We start from the raw sequence: 21958 nt of genomic DNA, 5'->3' as shown, positions 1-21958 counted from the left end.
CTTCCACTAAATGATCATTCTGGGTGCTTCATGAGTGTTTAATCTTTTATTGTAGAAGGTGGCTAACATTTTATTTCAGGTATACTTGTGCAAATGCAGAACCTAAAAGACTTGAAGGTTCTGTACCTTAAATAGTTAAAGTTTTGTCTTGGGAACTACTGGCAATACTGTGGCTGCTTCAAAACAGAAGGTAATGTTGGCATGTGGTGCTTGTCCCTTCAGAATTTAGTAGTGTCTGTTAGAGTTAATGTTACAAAGAGTGGAGTTCTTTTTGCTATTTTAAACAGTCCACTGACTGTAACTATCCTATGGTTCCTAGGACTGAAAAGATGCTCAGAATTTCCTGTTCATCTAAAAGAGATGGAGAAAGTTCATTTTTATGAGAGAGAAATCTGGAAAAAATTGTTGACGGGATATATTTTGTATGCTGCATGGAAAAGCACTAACTTTCTGTCATTTGGTTTTAAAACTGAATTTGGACCAGGTGGCTGTTCTCATTGATAGGAAAAGCTTGTCAGCTAGACCTTTGGCACAGTTTGCTTTGTGCTATGAGTCTATTCTACTTCGGGGAGAATTTTCTGAACCAGACAGTACGTTGTGACAACAGTATAGTCACATCCCTCTCAAGGAGCACTCGGTGACTTGCTTGGCAAGGCAGCATTCTAGAAAGGATTGCCTCAGCAGGATTCAAACAAAAATTATTTAAAAAATTATCTACTTCACCTCAATTTATATGCAGGAGGGTATTTTCCTTTTGTTCAGATTTTATTGCTATATCAGTTAAATTTTTTATTATTCAGGACTAGGTTTATCGGCTCATATTTCTTAAGCTTGTAGGAGTGAACATTGTAAAATCAATGTTTCTGCTAATTAAGGTGTTTTTTGGGAGTGGATAATCAAGCAGTATAGTGAATCATTAAAAACTTACATACTAATATTGACTAACATTATTGGCACAAAGAGACCAAATCTCTATGCCAGGGACTTTTTTCCTTCTTATATTTTTACAGCAGAAGCAAAACATATTCAGTAAAAATTGATGTTCTCTGCGTTTACCAGTGTAGGGATGGTCCTTTATGGATATAAAAGCAAACGCAGTGTGTTAAAATTCTGGGCATTTATATGTAGCATTTTCTTTCCCATCACTTAACTTAGCAGTAAATGGTGTCTGACTTCAAGGGGTCTTACTGTGTTTTGAAATAGATGGAATGCGCCTGCCTCTTAAGAAAATAATGGATCATTTCTAATTTATTGTCAATTTTTGCCAGTATTTTTTTATCCTCCAAAAGATTGTTTCTTCTTATCTAACATTGACTGATGTTTGGTTTTGGTTTTGTTTTATTTGTTTACATTAGCTGTGGCCTACTAGTACTTGCCCCTGGCCTTCTCAGTGGGTGTTACTGAGCAGACCTGTGATTATTTGCTGTCACATTAGCATAGCTTCCCTTCTCACAGTTCCCTTAGCAGGAAACCAGTGACTGCAGGTGGGACACTGGATACTGTTTAACACCATCATTTTATTGTATGCATTTGACTGACTTTTGCCTCAGAATCCGATACTCAACAACCTAGTAGGGTCCACTGTCAGATCCAGAGTGTCAGATCCAGACTTTGCTTTCCTCCTGGACCAGATTCTTGCATGAACGAACTGCTCAAGACCCTTTGTGTAAGAGCGACACCTCTTTGGCGGGGTTACTTCAGGGCTGTGTCGTGCGCAGGGAGCTACACCTGTGTTTTTTAAGAAAGCAGAGTAAGACAAAAGACTGAAAATACATTTATTCACTTTTCAGGTATAAAAACTTAAAAGTAGAAAACTCATTAATCTAACTTGAGGCAAGCCAAACATTGCATCTGTTCAGACTATTTTGCTGTGTGCTGTTTTAACTAGTCCGTGACTTAAGGAGTTGTTCTGTAGTTAGTTCTTCATAGCCTTTGTAATGAAAGGAAACTTGGCATCACTGTGGAACTGTGGCATCAGAGTATGGTGGGAGTATGGACACCAAGTACCTGCTAAAACCACCTTGTCGCTCCCCTCCTCAGCTGGGCAGGAGAGGCAAAAATGTAACCAAAGGCTCGTGGGTCGGGATAAGGACAGGGAGATCCCTCTGCAGTTACTGTCACGGGCAGAACAGACTCGGCTCGGGGAAGTTAGTTTAGTTTATTACCAATCACATCAGAGTAGAGTAATGAGAAATAAAAATAAATACTTAAAAACACCTTCCCCCCACCCCTTGCTTCTTCCTGAACTTAACTTTACCCCCGATTTCTGTCCCCCCTCCCCGCCAGCGGCGCAGGGGACGGGGCATGGGGGCTGCGGTCAGTCCATCACAGCTGTCCCTGCTGCTCCTGCCCCTCGGGGGGCTCCTCACCCCCTGCCCCTGCCCCAGCGTGGGGTCCCCACGGGCTGCAGGGGGGGATCTACTCCCCCGGGGGCTCCCCGGGCTGGGGGCACAGCCTGCCCGGCCGGGGGCTTCACCGCGGGCTGCCGGGGAACCTCTGCTCCAGCGCCTGGAGCCCCCCTGCCTCCTCCTGCCCTGGCCTGGGGGGCTGCAGGGCGGTCGCTCTCCCAGTCTCACTCCTCTCTCCGGCTGCAGTGGCAGTTTTCTTTCTCCCCTTCTTAAATATGTCACCCCAGAGCCGCTGCCACTGTCACTGATGGGCTCAGCCTTGGCCAGCAGCGGGTCCATCTCGGAGCTGGCTGGCATGGGCTCTGTCAGGCATGGGGGAAGCTTCTGGCACCTTCTCACAGAACCCATCCCTGTAGCCCCCCTGCTACCAAAACCTTGCCATGCAAACCCGATATACAGAGTTTAGCTGGGTGGTGGGAAGGGGTGGGGACCTAAGGAGAAAATATATCAAATATCATCTCAGCCACAGAAAATGATAGATATGCTGTCACTGTGTTTCCTAAGAAAGTTTCTCACTAAAATGATTAATACATTGTTATTGCCTATTCAGATATTCAAAGGAAAAGCTTTTTTTGATGAAAGCACAGTATTTCTCATTCTTGTCTCTAAGATTAACTTCTTCAGTTTGCAGGGGAATTTTTGTAATATTTGCATATGGACTCAGGCAGGCTACAGTAATTAAGGCAAGTTTTACTCTGTCTCTTACAGTTTATTTTAACAACTCAGTGTTTCCCTCTGTGACTTAAAAAAATTGAATTCATGTCCATTAACACCAGCTGGGACGAAGTAACAGTGAATACAAACTCTTGTGGCAGGTGCTTCCAGTTTATACATGTTGGAGTGTTTGTCTCCAAACTAGAGAGAGGTGGGCAGGTATTTGCCACCCCATGGGACAAGCTGCAGTGTGACTTTGCAGGAAAGGAGTGATCTCAGTTTGCAACCGTCATCTTGCATGGCTTTTGCCCTGTGTTTTAGCTGGGACTGGAAATGAGGTACCTAGCTACAGCATGGGGAGAAACACCTGGGAGTTAGCAGTGACTCTGAATACACCTGCCCTTATTTTGTGGTAGCTTGATGGTCTGTCCTATCTGAACTTTAAAAAGACAGTTTGTGGACATGAGAATTTAGGAAATCTGCTTTTCTGTGTTGTTGGTTCTCATGGCTCAATTATTGTGGTGCTCTCCTCACTTAAAATGTCTTGTGTAAGCTTACCCTGTAGTTGAAACATGTACAATGTCCCCCTCCCATATTGAATCTTTGCTGGCTAAATGGAGAGACTTGCACTTAAGCTGTGGCCTTTCCTCCAGAGAAACAATTAATTTGTTTTTTTCCTGGAGGCAGTGGCCAGGTATCCATAGGAACTTGTGAGAACTTAATATCTTTACTCTGCTGTAAACGTCAGTTGGCAGCTTCAGAAGTTACTGCCAGCACAAACGCAGACAATATAACCATAAAAACCTAGTAGGCTTAGGAAAATGGTTTATATATCACTAGAAAGAATTTTCCTATAACTAATTATGCAGTTAAAGAATACATTTATGGAAGGAAGAATATACATGCTCAAAAATCAACATTAGAAGGTTTTAACTTCTTAGTGAAATTTGATTTGCATGCTTGCAATTTAAAGGCATTCCTAACTGGCTAACTCCTATTTCTTCATTGTATTTTTTCCTTGCTGGTATATTTTAATGTAACTATTGATCGGATTGTGAGCTTGTAACAAAGTGAGAAATATTAGTCTATAAATGCAGATTTGTACAGAAGATCCTGTGCACCAGTTTGCAAGGTATTTTTTTTTAAGAAACTTAATTCTTACTGATCTGAGAGCTTTTACTTTTACTTGTGAGCAGTAGGTATTACTGCACCTCACACAGATTTGCTGTAGGCAGTGTTGGAGTACCTTGAAAAATCTGTCAAACCACTTCCAGAAATGGCAAGAAGTTGTCAGTTAACCCTGGAATTATACAGCAAATTAACAGATGTAGTATCTTGATGATAATACATTTTCTGTTGGTCTACTTTTTTAGTGAAAGTGCATAGAGAGCCTCAGTGATAAGCCCAGTGTTTAGGACTGAGAAGTATTGTCACATAATTAACTCTTTAATTTACCCAGGGGGGGTTATCAGCCTGTTTTAAATCTGCCCAAGTGACTAGTGTAAAGAACATCAGGTCAGGTGTGTAGAAAAGTCTGGAGAAGTTGGCCATCTGTTTCTCCTTCTGGACAGATGTTGTCAGTGGGGAGCCTCCAGCCTGAGGGAACTGTAAGGATGAGCTTCCCGCCTGGTCCAGATGCTCTGTGGTTGTAGGTGGGTATGGCTTAGGAAGTTGCTCTTATCATAAATAGTTACCAGTCCTATAAGCAGTGGAACAACAAGGGAAAACTTGAGAGACTATGTTAGTGTGAAGTCTACCACAAGTCTTCTCCATGTCTGTGCAGGTAAGGGCAGGATTTTTGTTTGTGGTTCTTTCTGACTGTAGGTTTGGTCTTGAAGAGCAGTGAAAGCTTGTGGCATGACCACAGTTATCACCACTTCTATAGTATGTGAGAAAATCCCCTTTGACTGGTGGCTGGATTAAACAATGGCCCCAGCTCACATGAATCAGCAGCAAGCCCATTAAAAAAATTCAGAAGTAATTTATACCAGTTCTTTACAATGTGGATTTTGAAACAGTACTCATCTTCAAAAAATCCCTTGTCTTTGGAGTTAGTTGTAATTGCCTTCTCTAAAACAAACACCAGATACAGTATGATTTGCTTAGAGATGACCCCACCTGCCTAGTGACAAGGTCCTCCCTGAGCCTCCTCCTCTCCAGACTGAAAACGCAAAGTTCCCTCAGCTTCCCCTCACAGGACTTGTGCTCCAGCCCCTTCCCCAGCTCCATTGCCCGTCTCTGGACACGCTCCAGCACCTCAATGTCTTTCTTGCACTGAGGGGCCCAAATCTGAACACAGTGTTCAAGAAGCAGCCTCACCAGGGCCCAGCACAGGGGACAATCACTGCCCTAGTCCTGCTGGCCACGCTGTTTGGATACAAGCCAGGATGCTGTTGGCCTCCTTGGCCACCTGGGCACACTCCGGCTCATGCCCAGCCGCCTGTCAGCCAGCACCCCCAGGCCCTTTCCCACCAGGCGGCTTTCAGCCACTCTGCCCCCAGCCCGCAGCGCTGCGTGGGGCTGGTGTGACCCACGTGCAGGACCCAGCACTGAGCCTGGTTGAACCTCACACCACTGGCCTCGGCCCATCGGTCCAGCCTGCCCAGATCCCCCTGCAGAGCCTCCTGCCCTCCAGCAGATCAGCACTCCCCCCCAGCTTGGTGTCATCTGCAAACTGACTGCGGGTGCACTTGATCCCCTGGACCAGATCGTCAATAAATATATTAAACAGAGCTGGCCCCAGCAGTGAGCCCTGGGGAAATCAGATTCCATGTATTCAGTTGCAAGGGCAAAACAGCCAAATCTTACCACAAAAAGTGTCTGTCTTGTATGGGTCAGGTTGCCTTCCTCGTCAAGCACGCTCATGATGGTAGAGGGTAACAGATGAACACAATAAATAAATAACCAAATTTCTTTTCTCGCTAACACACAAGTGGTATCCCCTACAAATCGCAGTTCAATGCAGGCCAGGCAGGCCTGTAACATTTTTGAGTTGCACATGAATTTCCTGGAAGGCAAAACCATCGGGGGACCCAGTATTATCTTCCTGCTGGTTCTATGGCAGTCCCCAGCACTGAGCCTCCCAGGATACAAGACCAAATACACATCATAAATAAGGTGGTGAAGGATATTTTCCTTTGCCTATGAGCCATCACACTCTGAAGTTCACCACACGAGGTCATGCTGTATTTATTCCAAGGGTCCACTCCAATACAATAGACTTTCTGAACTGGAGCATGGCAACTAGACACAGGCGGGCACTCAGAAATACTCTCCCTAATAATAGTAAGAGCAGTCAGTCAGGTTGCCTTTTCCTATTGGAGCTGGTTTTTACTGTCAGATTGGTTGCAGGTGCCAAGGTGCTCTCCCAGCCTGTTCAGAAATGATGCCAGTTATTAGTCCTGCTTTCTCTGTCCCTGACTGCATGGATGTTAGCTGGTTGAGTGCTTCTGATGTAGGCCATTATCCTCCTTCCTGGTATCTGGATATTTGTACACAAAGGAACAAATCTTTCCATGAGAAACTTGCCACTTTAAAGCTCTCCCAAGAGAAAAATATTGCTGAGGAAAATAAAAATAAGAGTGACACTTTTTTACTGTTTTACAAGGTCTAAAGAAAATGATCAGCCGTCAAGCTGGAGGGTTCAAAAGAAGTACAAAGAGCATGCTTATTATGGTAGAACTCGTTGCCGCAGCATGCTGGGGAGGCAGCAGATAGATGAGTCCAGACGGGGATCAGACAAATCAGTCAAGTCTGTTAAAATGGTGGCATGGTTGTAGCTACATGCCCCTGAAGTTGACAAAAAGTTGTGATCACTGCAAGCAGAGGTGGCTATTCCAGCAGAAGGTTGTATGCATGTGTGTCACATCCATGCTCCCTTTCCCTGAGGAACTGCTCGTGGCTGGTGAGGAACACAGTGGAAAAGATGGATCATGGAATTGATGCAGTACCACAGTGCTTATCTTCCCTCTTACACCTTTCTTTTCTCTTTGAAATGCTTTGGGGCTTGTGACACTTGTCACCCACCTCTACAGATGCTGCCAGAAAGGAGGCATTCATTTTTAATATTTAAACATTTACAGTAACACTTGTAACTTCATAAAGGGATGGAAGAGCCGTTTTTCTTGTATTCTTCTGTGTCTTTAAAAGTTACAATATGAATACATACAACTGGGCACTGAGAGTGCACTATTGAATTTAATTAAGAGCCCTTAAGGTAAGCAGATGCAATTAAACTATCCTGAAAGTTGTTTGGTACAATACAAGGATTTTTAGAAATTCCTGACAAAATGAATACCACAGCAAAACTAGACCTTTTCTTAAAGACTAAAATAATAAGGAGCAGTGATATTTAAGCTTTGTAGAATGCCTGAGACTGGAAGGGGCCTCCAGAGTTCTCTGGTCCAACCGCTTGCTCAGAGCTGGTCAAGGTAAAGCAGGTTTACCTGTAAAGTAGCGTGCAGATAGACTACTGATTATTGCAATGCTAACCTCAGTTTAACTAAGTTTGTGTATAGAATACAATTCTTAAATTCCAGAATTTTTCCGTACATGCATTCTGCAAAATGGTTTCAAGTTTCTGTGGTTTTAGCAATACAGAGAACTGCTGTGTTGTGCAAGAAACTGTTGGATTGCTACAGTTGTCTCATCCCCAGCTGTGATGGCATATCAGCAGTTTAATTGAAAGAAAATGAAAGTATTCATAAAGTATTTCAGGCATAATACCTATTCTACTGTAGTTTCTGTGTGGCAGAAAATAGAACCATCTGCATTGCTTGTAAATCTTGTGTATGATTACTTTTTAGGAAATAATTTTCAACTAATCACATCCTTTCTGGTATCCCCTTGATGGCCATGGCTCATGGGACATTAGTCATCAAATAAGGATCATCTTTTTCAAAACTGGGATTGTAAAACTAGCATACAGAGCTAATTGGATTTGGGAACCAGAGCAGAGAAGATTTGTTTCAGGGCTAGTATGACAGTGCAGCTACATCGTGTGGTTTTGTTTCTTCAGTTGTGCATGTGTAGCATTGAGCAGGAGCAAAATATTGCATTGGATAAGCAGTAAATGGTTAAACACAGTACTTAGGCTTGCAAATTTTTGAAGTGGAATTTTCTGGAATGTCTTTAGAAGTGCCACAATGCCATCTACTGGCTCACTTGGTCTTTCCCAAGAGGAGTTTTCCTTTGTACACAGGTTTATATATACGCAAGGTTTATACAGTATTTTTAAATAGCAAAGTAAACAAGCTGGCGTAGAATGTGCAAGATTTTTTGGATGCATATTTATGTTAAAGGACATAATACATTACATATATTAAAGAATCACTTCTAATTTCTTGCCAGTTCATCTTGCTCTCCTTTTGTTAAAAGTAACTCTGAGATGATTAGTACTGAAAGATAACGGAGGAATCTCTGCTTTCCGTTCATGTTCCTCATAGCAGCTTTTCTGCAAGTAGCTTCACTGTTTTCTTTCTGTAGCAGTCAGTTTCCCTTTCTGTTACAATGGTTTTATACAGATAAATGGAAAGAAAATGAAGAAATATGTAAGCTGTCAAGCCGTAAAACCTGGGAAGTATTGTATTAGAAATTATTTCTGACAGGATTCTTCACTGACAGATTCCTAGATTCAATACATTCTCCTTAATTGGCTCCTTCCCCCCCCCCCGCCATGTGTGTTAAAACAGTCTTTTAAAGGTTCATCAACAACCTTCCAAGGACCAAAATTCCATAGACTTTCTAACAACTGTTACGGACAGGCATGCATTAGAAAATATTACGCTTGGTATCAGGCTGCTTGTACCATAAATGAGCAGCAGGCAGTTATATGAAGTTTTGATTGTTCTTGTTTTTAATCAGTCTGCCTAATATTATCTATAGGAGTAACCCTCTGTCTTCCACTTGCTGCCAAAAGAAATGAATGGGCAAATACAAAAGTAATGTCCTGAAAAAACAGGAATTGTAGATAGAGGTAAACACTGTTACTTGCAGTCTCGCTGCCTGCTTTTTCTGGAAGCTATCTGGCAAGTTTCCTCATTAACTGGTTATTTTGTTTGTCTTCATAAAATATTCCTTTAGTTTTCATTTGTTTTTCTCCTGCACATTCGGTTTTTCCTAGCAGAAATTTTTCATAATCCTGTCTTTCTTCAGTTTAGTTAGGAGAAAGAGAAACATTGGTAATGGCTTGTAACACTTTGGATTGTTTTTTAAATAGATTTGTAACTCACTCAAGTACAGCTCCAGAGTCATTCAAAACAAAACAGCTACAAAAAATGTCCAGCTGTTTCCTAAATGGCTTATAGTGAAGGTAAATACAAACATCTGTGCCCTTCCTGGCCTTTCACCCTGTATCTCACTGACATTCAGAAGGTCAAGCGGATCTTGCAAGCCCAGTTTTTATCTGGTAGGAGCTGTGTCTTGCTGACAGCTGTGGAGCATTTGCACATTCATGTCTGTGCTGGTGGAAGAGCCCAAGTGCTTTTGGCTGGCTCACATGGAAAGGAAGGTGTCCATGTGTTAAAGTTAGTGCTTGTTTGTGGCAGTGGGTTATTACACTGCAGCTGGCATGCGGTACGCTGGGAGCAGTGAAGCTGAAATGATTGTACTTGGCACTGCTGTTGTTTTTTGTCATATAAATGATTTGTGTCAGAGGGGTTGCACTGGGGAGTGGGTCTCAGCAGCTTGGGCTTCCCAGTCCTTGCTAAACAAGCCACCCACAAGCCGTATGGTAGCTCTGCTGAGGGGAAAGCCCTCTGTGGTGCTCCCGTCGTTGTGCTGTTTGGTTTTGGCCAGGGTGTTCTGTTTGAGGAATGCTCTGCTCTGTCCTGTTCAGAGGAACAGAGGTTGCTCCCTGCCTATATTTGGAATAAGTGCTAACCTCGCACTCCTACTTATCTGTGCTGGGAAACACCAGGGCAAGCCTCTGTTTAGTGTGACGTTAAATAAGGGAGAATTGGCAAAACCGTAAGGGCAAACAGGATTATTTTATGCCATGTCTCCTGTTGCAATCTCAATTTTTTCTTGTTTACTTCTGCGAACTGGCCTGTGCTATTGCAGAGAAGGAAGCACTAATTAAGTCAGTTGCTGAAAGTGTTTTGCCACCCACACTACTTAAAAGAACTATTTGTACAGAATTAGCTCTTCCCAGCTGTGCTAAACCCAGTAATTTATCTTTGGGGGTGAGGGGGAAAGAAATAAAAACTGCTGCTATAGTTTATTCCAATTAAACAAGTTAATGTAAGTTATGTATACCCTATATCTGCACAAACACAGATATCTCCTGCTCAGAAGCTGGAGGGTTTGAAATAGTTATTTTCTCCCTTGTTCATTCTTCTTAGCATTTGTAAAAACTGCTGGGCTGGGAAGCACTGGGAAATTAACTTCCTTGTGTATGGAACTGGCTGAGCATGAGCTTGCCAACTGGAGAGCAGTTTAATGGCGGGACACTGGCCTGAGCTTGGGCAGGTTCAAGCACAAGGGCTTGGATTCAGCTCGGTGTGGTGCTGCAAGCGGCGTTTGCCTCGGTGCCTCGGGGCAGGGGTAGCGATTCCTGCCCAGGGGGAGAGGCTGTAGGAAGACAGAAGCCCACCCGCCTTCACCTGGAGTATCTTCAGGATGGACAGAGTCATTCACTGTGTTTGCAGTTACGGCTCCCTGGAGGCTGTGTAACAAAGTAGATCAAAATCACGTTTTCTGACCAGGGTGTTGGTTTGGAAGCTGAGCTGGACCAGAGAATTGATCTTAAGGTATCCATGATACAGTGGCAACTCACAGTCACAAACCTTGACTGAAATTCAACAAATCCATCCTCAGTCCTAAAACATCAACGTCCTTTCTTCTCACCTGCTCCCTACTCAGTTTTTTGAAGATGGTAGATAGCTTGAGCAATGCTTTTTTCCAGCTGAAATTCCAAATGCTGATGCCTTTGATTCCCAAGAGCTAAAGGGGCTACCTCTGTTCCCCTGAGGGTGTGAGAACGAGGATTACGCTTTCACCATAGCTTTTCAAAAGGGGGGGTGGGGGGTGGGGGTGGGAGAAAAAAGCTCTTTGAAGCTTGGGTCACTTTCAGGTGTGGGATTTGGAGGTACTAAACCAAGAATGATGGCTGAGCAAGACAAAAGAAATCCTTGGATATCCTCCATCAGAGAAAGTCAGATAAACAAGGAAATTATCTTTGTGATTCTGTAAGGAACAGATGACTGTAGTTTAGCAATCTGTTAGAATTTTGCCAAAAAAAGGAGATCTTGTTAATGTAGAAAAACAAAAACCTACTCCTTATGCACTTACAGATCAGCTAAACGCTGCAACAGGGACTTGACATGTAAGCATTTACACTGATGGGGTGCTCCTTTCTGGGAAGATACAGATTGAACCAAAACATCCAATACAAAATTTATCTTTGGAAATAAAGATATGTTTTCCAAAGATAAATTCAGTTAGTTGTTGCTGCTCTTTGAAATTTAATTTTGCAATTTGAATGTGCAACAGAGAAAAGCTCAGTCCGTAGTCTCATCTGAGGTGTGTGTAAGGTAACATCAGTGCAGAGAAAGAGACCTGCTAGAACCGTAAATTGTTCCTGCCATAAAATTAAGTTTAATCCTTGAGTTTAGCCTTCTTGAAGGACAGGGAAAAAAGGAGTTTCTGTGTGTCTTATGTCTTGGAAAAGTTTGTATGTTACAGGATTGATCTTTTATTTTTCCAAAACACTGAAAGGCTTGTTACTTTAAAATGATATTAAAGCACCTGGCAGTTTTACGAAATGCAGTGTACCTGCTGCCATCCATTAACCAGCACTAGGAATCTTGGTTTCCATGCTGCCAAACAAAATATGTTTTCTAGAGCGATCTGAATTGCCTTGTGCCACTGCACTGACAGCATTTTCTTCCTCAAAGAACCATCAACTTTGGCTGTTCTCACCACGCTGGGCTTGCACACTTCTGAACTGCTTTTGATTTTGGTGAGCCCTGACATCTTCTCTGGCATGTTTCTTGTACATAGACCCTCAGATGCATTTTCCCAAAACTACAGCTAGCCAGTCTTGCTTTTCAGTCCTTGGGACTTCGGTGCCTGCTGTCTCAAGATGTCTTAGCTCTTGAAGTTCGGCCTTTCCCAATGCATATACTTCGATGCCTTGCATTACTTCATGTATTGTTCACTTAAAAATACGGTGAAGATAAAGCATGCAGGCTTTTCAAGGCTTTAGCCAATCATCATTTAGACAGGTAAATCTTAATTAAAAACACTGAAAGTCCATGTGCCATTCACTGTCTTTGGAACTTTCTCTAAGTTCCAGTGGCTTGGGATAAAATTAGAAATTTTGCAGAAGTTTGCTAGGACTAGGAGGGAAGGGTAAATGTAGAAGGTGATATGCTGTATTAAAAAAAAAGGGGAGGGGGCACTGGTGGAAAAGTAATTTTCTGAAAGACATTAACCTACGAACATGCCGTACACATACTTGTGTAACTGTTTTTGCAGCTCTTCCCAGCAGTCACATTCCCCGGTTTACATGAGAAGAAAGGCTAAAGTTGATTCTTTCAGTTTTGTTTTTGGTTTTGTTTTTTTTTGCATTCCTAGCATCTAACTTCAAATACAAGTGTTGTAAAAGGTGGTCTTTAAATTATGACTGTTGTTGAGCATAAAGTGGCAGCTCATTTTAGTTCTGCGGTAGTTCACAGTATGAAAGCCTATTAGTGCTACCAAATTACTTTATCACACTTCTCAGTAAGCATATTTATTATTTGTTTATACCTGTCTAAAGGACTAGATTTTCTTCAGTGTTACATTCCAAAAGTCTCTCACAGTAATCCAAGAGGACACTGCGGAGTGAAATATTTTCTAATGACAGTTGAGTCTTTCTGTCTGTTGTGGAGCTACTGTATCTGTGATACACAAACATTACAGTATTTTCCTGGACATAATGCAGAATGTGTGTTTTGTGACAGTGGCTGTTGTATTATACTACTGACAAAAGTAAGGCAGGCACTCCCACTGGCTTTGATGAATTCTGCTTATGTAGTTGCTACAAAACATAGGGTCCTCTGTGAATGGTTTGGGCATTTACATACCAAATGTCTCAGCATTACTAGAGTACCTGTTATACCACACTCAGCACAATGTTATCCAGGTCTTTGTCTCTGTGTTTTCAAGTACTAATGTTTTGTATTATTTTCCTTGCCACACTCAGCATCTTAACTGAGTAGTTTTTTTCTTCTGCATGCTATGTTGAGAAGAGATCAGCCTGTATTAAGTTTCTCCTCTTTACCCACACGGGACTGACTCTTTAGCGGACCTGCTGCTTCTGTGTTTGGCTTTCCAAAGAGTTTGAGCTGGCCTGTGGAGGTAGATGTTTTATATGTAAATGAGAGAGAAAAGGCAAGATGCTGAAATACATTAGCAGGTAACAAACAGAAAGAGGAGAAGTGGGAGCCTGGAGATGCCAGGATGCTGAAAGCACATAAAGATCACACCGGGTCAGCGTGTTACCACTGCAGATCTGCTTCCTCTTTGGACGTCTTGTATCCAACCTTCACCTGCCGGTTCAAGCCCAAAGGTCGGTCACTGCTTGCTTTCCTGTGACCCACTGTCAGACATCTTTGTAAGGTTACCTTTGCAGCAGCAGAGGGATGCTGCTTCCCCTTCGCAGCAGGCTGCTGCCTGTGCCATCTGCTGTTGGCCCTGCATACTTCTAAAATGGCATTTTCCTTGTCACGCTCCTTTTTTCTGTAGGCTGAGAGGCTTGCAAGAAATGAGAGAAGTAAACCAGTGTGACTTCACTGAAGGACTGCATGATCTTGTCCACTGGTCTTTGCAGTGTTTTTCTTTCTCTGGTGGGGACCCTTACTTGTTATTTTGAGCTGTATCAAGTGTGTAGCTATTTGGAGCAAAGGCCATGTCTGTCATGCCCATGTTGTCCTGTAAAGATAGTAGCATGTTAGTGTAATTTAAAAAAACAAAAGGAGGCTGTCTTAGCTGAAGAAATAGTCAGCATTCAAAAAGAAGAATCCCTTGCTATTGTAGATCTTCCTATACAAATACACAAGTGTATATGCTTACAGTATTTTCTGTGTTAATCATTGCTGGATTAGATTTGATTCTCTGCTCTTTTCACTGAAGAGTATCTCTTCAGGGAGACCCACAGAATAAATTAATAAGAGTGTTAAATAAATATGTCATCTTGCTTCTGATAGACTGAATAATGGTGTACCAAGATACAGTACATACGGTTCTAACAAAATTATATAGCTTACCGTTATTAAGAGAAATAACTTTCAGACAATTTCTCACCTGTTAGCTAGTTTGGTTTACTTCATGCCTTCCTACTTAGTGAAAGCTAAACAAATGGTAGCTATAAAATGATTTTTTCTGCCTTTTTGAAAGCTTCATGTAGCATGGCTGTAGAAGATGTTTTGCCACAAAGAAGAAAACAGCATTTGCAAAACAGAGGCAGAAGTAAAAAATACAGAAGAGTACTAACTTCTCAGCTCTGTGCTTTCCTTCCCTTCCTTTCCCACTCCTGTGTAGACAAGTGGAATTGCTTAAAATAAGGGAAGTGTCTCCAAAATCATACATTTTTTTCCATATTGATTCCAGCTCAGAAGAACTGGAGTAACCTATGTATTTAAGGAGCCAACTGCAGTTTTTCAGCATTCTTTCCTAAGTAAAAATAAATAAGGCTGCTGCTACAGGATTTAATACCAACACAAAGATGTGGCAAAGCGCTGAAGTTACTGATGAGTTTTTGGTTCCATTTGAAGTTTTTTTAAATCACTACTTACAACATTGCTGTGTTTATTATTGCAGTCTATGATCATTTCAACAATTGCTGTTCATACACATTTAAAAAATATGAAACTGGCTTTAGTTAATATGAAAAATATTTATCATCAAGTATGCTGTGTATAGCATATCTGACTATGGGCATGGTGAAAAAAGATAACGCTTCTTAAAAAACAATAACCACTTCATTTACATTTGCAATAGAAGTGCAAATTGGTTGGCATCATCCAACAGGAAAGATAGTAGGTAAACAACTTACAACACTGTTGCCAGCTCTTAAAAGTAATCGTTATTCCTGTACATTTCTGTTCTTGTCAGCATTCACTTAATATGTATTTATACTAATAGTGCAAAAAGTTAGGAATGGGCAACTTCATATGGTGATAGAGTTCAAGCTCAGCAGCAGCATACATGATATGACTGCCGTGTCGTCGGGCATTTCTCTTCCTAGTTAAGATTCAGCAGTGTGCCTGTGAGAGAAACCTGTCAACTTTTCAGGTGCAACAGGACCAACCAATCTGATTTTAAAAAAAAATAAATATATATATATATGTGTGTGCGTGTGTCTGTATGTATGGTATAGATATATTAATAAAAAGGACTTTTTCCTACTTCTCCACAATAAAGAACCATGAAAATTAATATATTTATATGTGATCCCTGGCTGTAATAAGGTAGCGGTTTCTTCCCTGCAAGCTAATTTGCAACGAGAGAGAGATGTCTGTGTTCATATAAAGACTGGATTTTTAATACATTTTATATACATTTATATGTGTATGTGTATATATATATAACAACCTATATAGTTTTTTTACAAATGTAAGTGTGTTTAATATGTAAAACCACCTGTAGTACCTCAAATTTAGTTATCGTTTGCATTTCTTTAAGAAAAACAAGAAACATCTTTTACTTCTCTGATGACCCTCTCGGGAAATCAATTTTTAAATCATTGAGAGCTAAAGGAATTGCTGCCTTACGATGTTTTCATATTCCTGCACTGTGGTGGCACTTTTACATGTTTAAGCCTTCCCTTTGCCAAGGAGGTGATCCTACATAGAGTTAGTGTTGCACCATCTCCTGTTAGGCTGCTCCTGCTTTTGTCTGCCATCAAAAAATAAACACTGGCATGAAAAACTGGGGTTGGTTTGCCTTTGAGGGCAGAAAATTGTTCCCTAGAGATTACTTCGGAAACTTTGAGGGGAGACTTATTAAATAAACTGACACTGTTGATTTTGTTGTGTTACAAACAGGGTGAGACATCGAAGGGAGAGAAAAGGGAAACTCCTCTGTACGACTCTTATATTGACTTAGCTTAGAAAGTGATGGTAAAAGTATCGTTTTGAGGGTCTGTGGTCATACTGCATTGATTTACGTAAGAACATACCCTGATTGCCATTAGGAAGACGATGTTTCTACGTGCTGAGGAACCCAGGATATGTCACCAGCTGTGCAATGTGCTAAGACTCTTTCAAGGGCTGAGACCAGCTGATGCCCTCTGTGTCCATCCTGCAAAGAAATATTACAAGCCAGATTGCTTGCCATCTTGACTTTGTTTACTGAAGCAGTGGACATCCTTCTTCAGGTCCACCCGTGTGGGTGTGCGCTTTGGCTGTACGTAGCCCTTTCCTTTCGGACAGCCTCTTTCCCCAGGTCGGCCACCCAGCTACTTACCTGAGTAGTTTTAGGGCATTCACACTGAAACTTTGTCAGCGAGACCTCACACAAGCAGGTAGCTAATACTTCAGAGATTGTCAGGTTTGGGAGGAAGATAACCATGAGCAGTTCAGTGACGGTGAGAAAAAGTGTCTTCATCGAGGCTCAGCAGGATTTGTTAGAGCTCACAGGTTATTCACCATGGAATTACGGTTTTGTAAAGTAAATGGGAAAAAGAGGTGCCTGGCCACCTTTGTACTGCAGAGTCAACACAACTAAGGAGGGGGAAATGTGGTGGTTTAAAGAGGACAGACATTTTGAATATATAGAGCTGTCAAGGAAAGATGCCATCATAGTTTTCGGAGCAGAACATGCACTCAAAAATGAGTGAGGCAAATTAGAAGAATTTTTAAAACACAGTCACCTTGTTTTCAGCCCTGCAGCAACTAGGAGCAGTCTCTTCTGCTTCAACCCCGAGCTGCAAAGTAAAATCTTCATATGGGTAAAAACCACAAGACATACCACATACCTTCAAAAGCTGACGAAGATCTTCTAGTCGTGTTTTGCAAGCAGTGGCAGTTGGCCTGCAGGATCTACTGCACCGGCTGTGTCAGGTAGGAAGGCAGCCCCTAGGACTTGGGGGCTACTTCCAGATCACCACTGTCCCATTGCAGTTGTAGCTATCACGTGGCTTGGCACAGAAGCTACACATAACGTGGTCACCAGCCACAGGTGTCCCGAGAGTCAGGCACTGGCCAGCCATAGACCATTTGAGAGGACGGAGCTCAGAGCACATCTCTGATATTGTTATCTGGGGAAAACCTCTCATACTTGCTTTTTTCCCCAGTCGTGGTAAAAGATTCCATGAAGTGGCTTCTCTTTGTGATTGCTGCTGCCAGCTGCAAGGCAGGAAAAGTGCTGTTCCCATGTGAACACACAAACACCTCATAAGCAGAGAATGGCTCGGTTGCAGGATGGACCACTGCTTACTGTTCAGTAATTTCTTTTTCCCCATTTGTTGTCTCACTTATATCTGCTGATAAATCCCATTCTGAAACCCCAGTCTTTTTCCTGGATTCAGATGGCAGGCAAGATTAAGTTTTTCAAGTTCACAAGAAAAAGCTGACTGTACAGAGCTGTACTAAATCTTTGAACAAGGACAAACTGTCAGGTTTTGAGGGTTGGACTTGTCAGACTTATTTTTAAATTTGCAAGCAGAATTTAAACACCATCTAATTCAGTAACATCCGAAGAGCAGCCTTTATATTTCTATCTGTTGTCTTCTCCTGATGACAGAGTGGTTCTTTATTGCTCATTTTGCCCTGCAGAGTTTAATTGCAATGTGTTACCTTACAGAGGTAAATAGAATTGTGGGTAACAAAGTTGCTGAGCAAATGGTAGAGCCTGTTTCCACAAAAGCTTCCTGTGATTAATGAAAATACCCTGACATTGACCTATGCACTGGCTTCCAGCCACCTACCAGGCGAGTAAATGGCATACAGTGTGCGAGCTACAAATACACGTGATGAAAAAAGAACACAATAGATAGCCACTTAAGTCTTTTAATTTGGGAGCATCCACAGCCGTGCTTGCTGCTTAAGTGCTTTCTTTAGACTTAGTACGGGTGAGGACACCATAAGAATGCTGTTTTGATTCAGGGGGTTAATGAGCATCAGCATGTAAATACTGGTGCAGTCCTGCTGAGGCAGTGGATGTTTATAGATGTGAATTTTTCAGCAGCTATAAACGGAAAGTCTGTTTGTTTTGTCTAAAGTACATGGGAAAGGCTTGATCCTAACGTTACAAATTCAAGGCTAATGGTTTGAAAAAAAAAATAAAATCCTGAAGTTTCAAAGTTCAGTTTAAAATGTCATGGCAGGGCTTCTGGAAGGGAGGCAGGCAGTGGAGCAGGCAAGCTGCAGCAGCCCAGCAAAGGCAGCCAGCACACTGTGCTCGATGAAATGCACGTAAGCCCATGGTTTACTAAGGAAGCAGCTCGACACACACATCTATGATTTTACTGCGTTCTAGTCAAGAGGTACAGCAGTAGATAATAACCCATGTTGGCAAAAGGACAGCAAACAACAGCTCGTACCTTTCTCCTACAAAGCCATCTGCCCTGGCTGAATATGATTGACTGAGAAGTCACGTACTCAGCCTCATCTATCTCCCCAGTTGGTGGAGAAAAAAAAAATGCAATTCAGGTTTCAGCATTTTTGTAATCCCTCTGAGCCTCCCATTAAATTTGCTCTACTGTGTGGGAAAGGATTAAATATTCTTTGGGCTCCAAAACACAGTATACAAAAATTAAGTACTACAGCATGGTTTGTGGTAAGGCAGCAACTAAAGTGTATAGCCTGCCACATAACCCAGAGCAGCGAGTTCTCTTTGATAAGTAACACTTGTTGACAGCTTAAAATTTCAGTTGGTAACACGTGCCGCACTTGTGTACAGCCTTTTTTAAAAATATTCTGTATGCAACATACTTAATAAATGATTTTTAAAATAATGAAGTTGTTCATATGCTGTTACTAACTTAGTTCAGAGTCCCCAAAGAGGGGAGTACTTGCTGGCGAGGAGAACTTCTGTCTGTTTAAGAATGGCTCATAAATACTCCCCTGTAAGAAATAGTTCTAAATTAAAAAACATTCAAAAAAAAAACCAACATGTTTCAGACAAGGCTGTTCATGAGGATCAAATAGTTAATTTCCTAAAAGGTAGTATTATTTACATTTTGTGTGAGTTTGGGCATAGTTGAGAAATTTTTATTTAAGAGCCACCAGGATATTTTCCCCTCAAAAATGGTAAATGAAAACTGCTGAAAATTTTCTTTCTTTAATTTTTTGCTATTTTGAGAGCCTGACTTGCTGTCACGCTTAGCGTGCAGTATTAAATTCTACTAAATATATTGTACTTAGTGTAATTAAGCATCTAGCCTTTTTTGTCCTAATTCCATAATTAAATATATGAACTTTTTGTGTGTGTGAAAAGGACACAGAGCTACTGTGTACCCAGGCCTTGGGGAGAAAGTAGGGATGTGAAAAGACATTACAGATACTAAAAATTAGGCTCCAAGATTCATACATTTAAAATAAATGTCTTCTCCTGCTTACGTTACCCTACTTGCATGAAACTTCTTCCTTCCACATCTCAAGTGTTAAGCAAAGAGCTGTGTGTGACTGGCGCCAACTGTGCATCTGACTACAATTTACCAATGGTACGGTGCAGACTGGAAAGTACTGAAGAACAAGAGGAATCAAAGCTTCAGTGTTGCATTTTTGTCATTTTTCTTTTCCTTATTGCACTAGAAAGCACAAATATATGAGGTGTGAATGCCTTCTCACGAACAAGAGGTCCGTTCTAGTGTGTGTGTGAAATGTTACTGCTGAACTAACTGTGTAACAGGTTTCACCATTTCTAAGGCAAATTAGATTAGGGTTCCGGAGGAACTGGAAAACAGTGCAATACCATGCAATTTACATCTAGGCTTTCCACGCAAAAAGAATTAACAAAAAATATCTGCTAACGGTATCCATCTTTTTATTTGTCATATTCATCTTTTCATTTTTCTAAGCATCCAGCATGCGTTCTTTTCCTCTGTAGTAACTTCTAATGTTAGCTTTTAATATGAGCCTTTGAACAGTATTCCTCAATGTTGTTATTTCAAGATTTTATATATGTAGTTATTTTATGTATTGGTTATTTTTCTTAAGGTATAGGCTGATAACAGTATTATTTACCCAAAAAAAATGCTTATAGAAAGAAAAATATCACTATGAAAAAGCTTTAATATATGGGTACTCTGTTCTTCAGCTTTTTTTTAATCTTCTCTTGTGAAGCTGAAATAATAACCTGTTTACTTTCAGGTTTCAGCTTTCTGATATTTTGGTTTTATTTCAGGTTACTATTGGCCAACTCTATTCCACACAGAAACTGGTTATTGAGAGTCCAGGAAACACATAGCTATGAGAAGACCCTGATCCTGAAGCAACACTGGACCATTCTCAGCATCCTACAGTGCCACATACAGATGCATAAACTCACTGCACATGTCTGAGCTTTTCTGTTCAGCAGAAGAAATGCCTTGAGAGACTGTTTTTGGCAACCAAAGTACTGTTTTCTAATGGCTCACCTGTTCTGAAATATATTGCTGTGATTTATAGTAGCATGTTAAGGTAGTTTTGAAACCTGTTGGCTTATATGTCCCATGTGATGGAATAGTTCCTCCTCTACTTTGACAATAAAACTTCATTAAACTACCTGTAACCAGATCCATTTTTCTGCTGCTGACCTTTTCTCTCACTGAGCACAAAAGATGTGTTAGATTTAAAACCCTTTGCCTAATTGTTAAGACTTAAGTTCTTATTGATCCTGTTTTATTTAAGTATGGACAGCATCTGAAATTAAATGACTAAATATATCGTTCATTTTAAATATTAAAACCATAGATGAAGAGAGTTTTCATCTCCTGGACCTTAATACTTATAAGTATCACACGCTGCATTGTGTGGTTTCTTTGAAAAGCATCCCTTGACATTTCAGGAGGTTCTTCCTTTAGTTTCCGAGAGTTAATAACCAGTCTTATCCTACTTTTAACAATAAACTGATCAGAATAGCAGAAGGTAAGACTTGCATCACTGAGGTTTGGGAGCTTTAAAATATATTTTCACCACTGAGTCCTTTTCTAAATTTGTTGAGGTGCAGCTATTAGCAGAAAGCAGCACATCACTTTATGCAAGTTTTCCCTTTTTCACAAAGCTCCCGAATTTTGCAGGAGAAAAAGAACCTAACTACAACAATAACTCAAGTGCTTTAAGTCATGAATAGGCACCAAGCTTTGCCTAGCAAAAAATTTTTATCAGATTCTGTTCAAGTCATTGCTGTGCTTGAATTTGTTTTCTGTTTGAAATTGGCAGAAAAATTAAGCAGTGCAAAGCGTTTTTAATGGCATGCAGACAAAAGCTTCTCCCCCCACCCCCCTGGGGGGGTTTCAGAAGAGAAACAGAAACTCAAAACTAGTTCCATGACACTGTAGCCTTTAAAAATCTCCCGTTATTTTTCTCGCTTCCCAAAAGTCATCTTTGTTTAGAATTTCTATTGTTTCGCCTTGTTCGTGCTGTGTGATAACATTATTAAAGCAGAGGATAGACAAAATGTCTAATTTAGAACTAACTCCCACTCCTCACTACCATTTAAAGTGTATTTTATGGGTTTGTACAGTTAGACTGAAATGTATAGTAATGCATTCCATTAACAATATAGTATACAGAGCAAGATACCGTGACTGAGACTACAAATGTAGCTTCCATTCTCACTTTCAAATAAATGGCAAATATAGTAATAATTCTCCTCTTATTAGGTGTGTAAGTATTGCAATGTAAATTGTTTTTGGTGAACACTTTATTAAAATGGAATTTAATTATTCTGATAGGTAAAATATGTCAGGTTCTGTATTTTAAATCTGT

At 41.0% G+C, this 21958-nt stretch overlaps 1 protein-coding gene across 6 annotated transcripts in view; it reads left to right on the top strand.

The window, feature by feature from the left end:
- The window catches only part of LYRM4 (LYR motif containing 4), a 91818-nt gene extending 71054 nt beyond the window's left edge, over positions 1–20764 (top strand). For all 6 annotated transcript variants that reach the window (XR_008821002.1, XR_008821001.1, XR_008821000.1 and 3 more), the window contains one exon: positions 20394–20764. Coding sequence is in view for 2 of the 6 variants with exons in the window: in XM_056333254.1 (XP_056189229.1) it covers positions 20394–20456 (63 nt within the window). In the remaining 4 variants the exon portion in view is untranslated. The remainder of the gene's footprint in view (positions 1–20393) is intronic.
- Positions 20765–21958: the final 1194 nt, after the last annotated feature.

This window comes from Falco biarmicus, chromosome 3, assembly GCF_023638135.1.
Source record: "Falco biarmicus isolate bFalBia1 chromosome 3, bFalBia1.pri, whole genome shotgun sequence".
Lineage (NCBI taxonomy): Eukaryota > Metazoa > Chordata > Aves > Falconiformes > Falconidae > Falco > Falco biarmicus.
The sequence above is the reverse complement of the archived record's forward strand: the minus strand, read 5'-3'. Positions and strand labels throughout refer to the sequence as shown.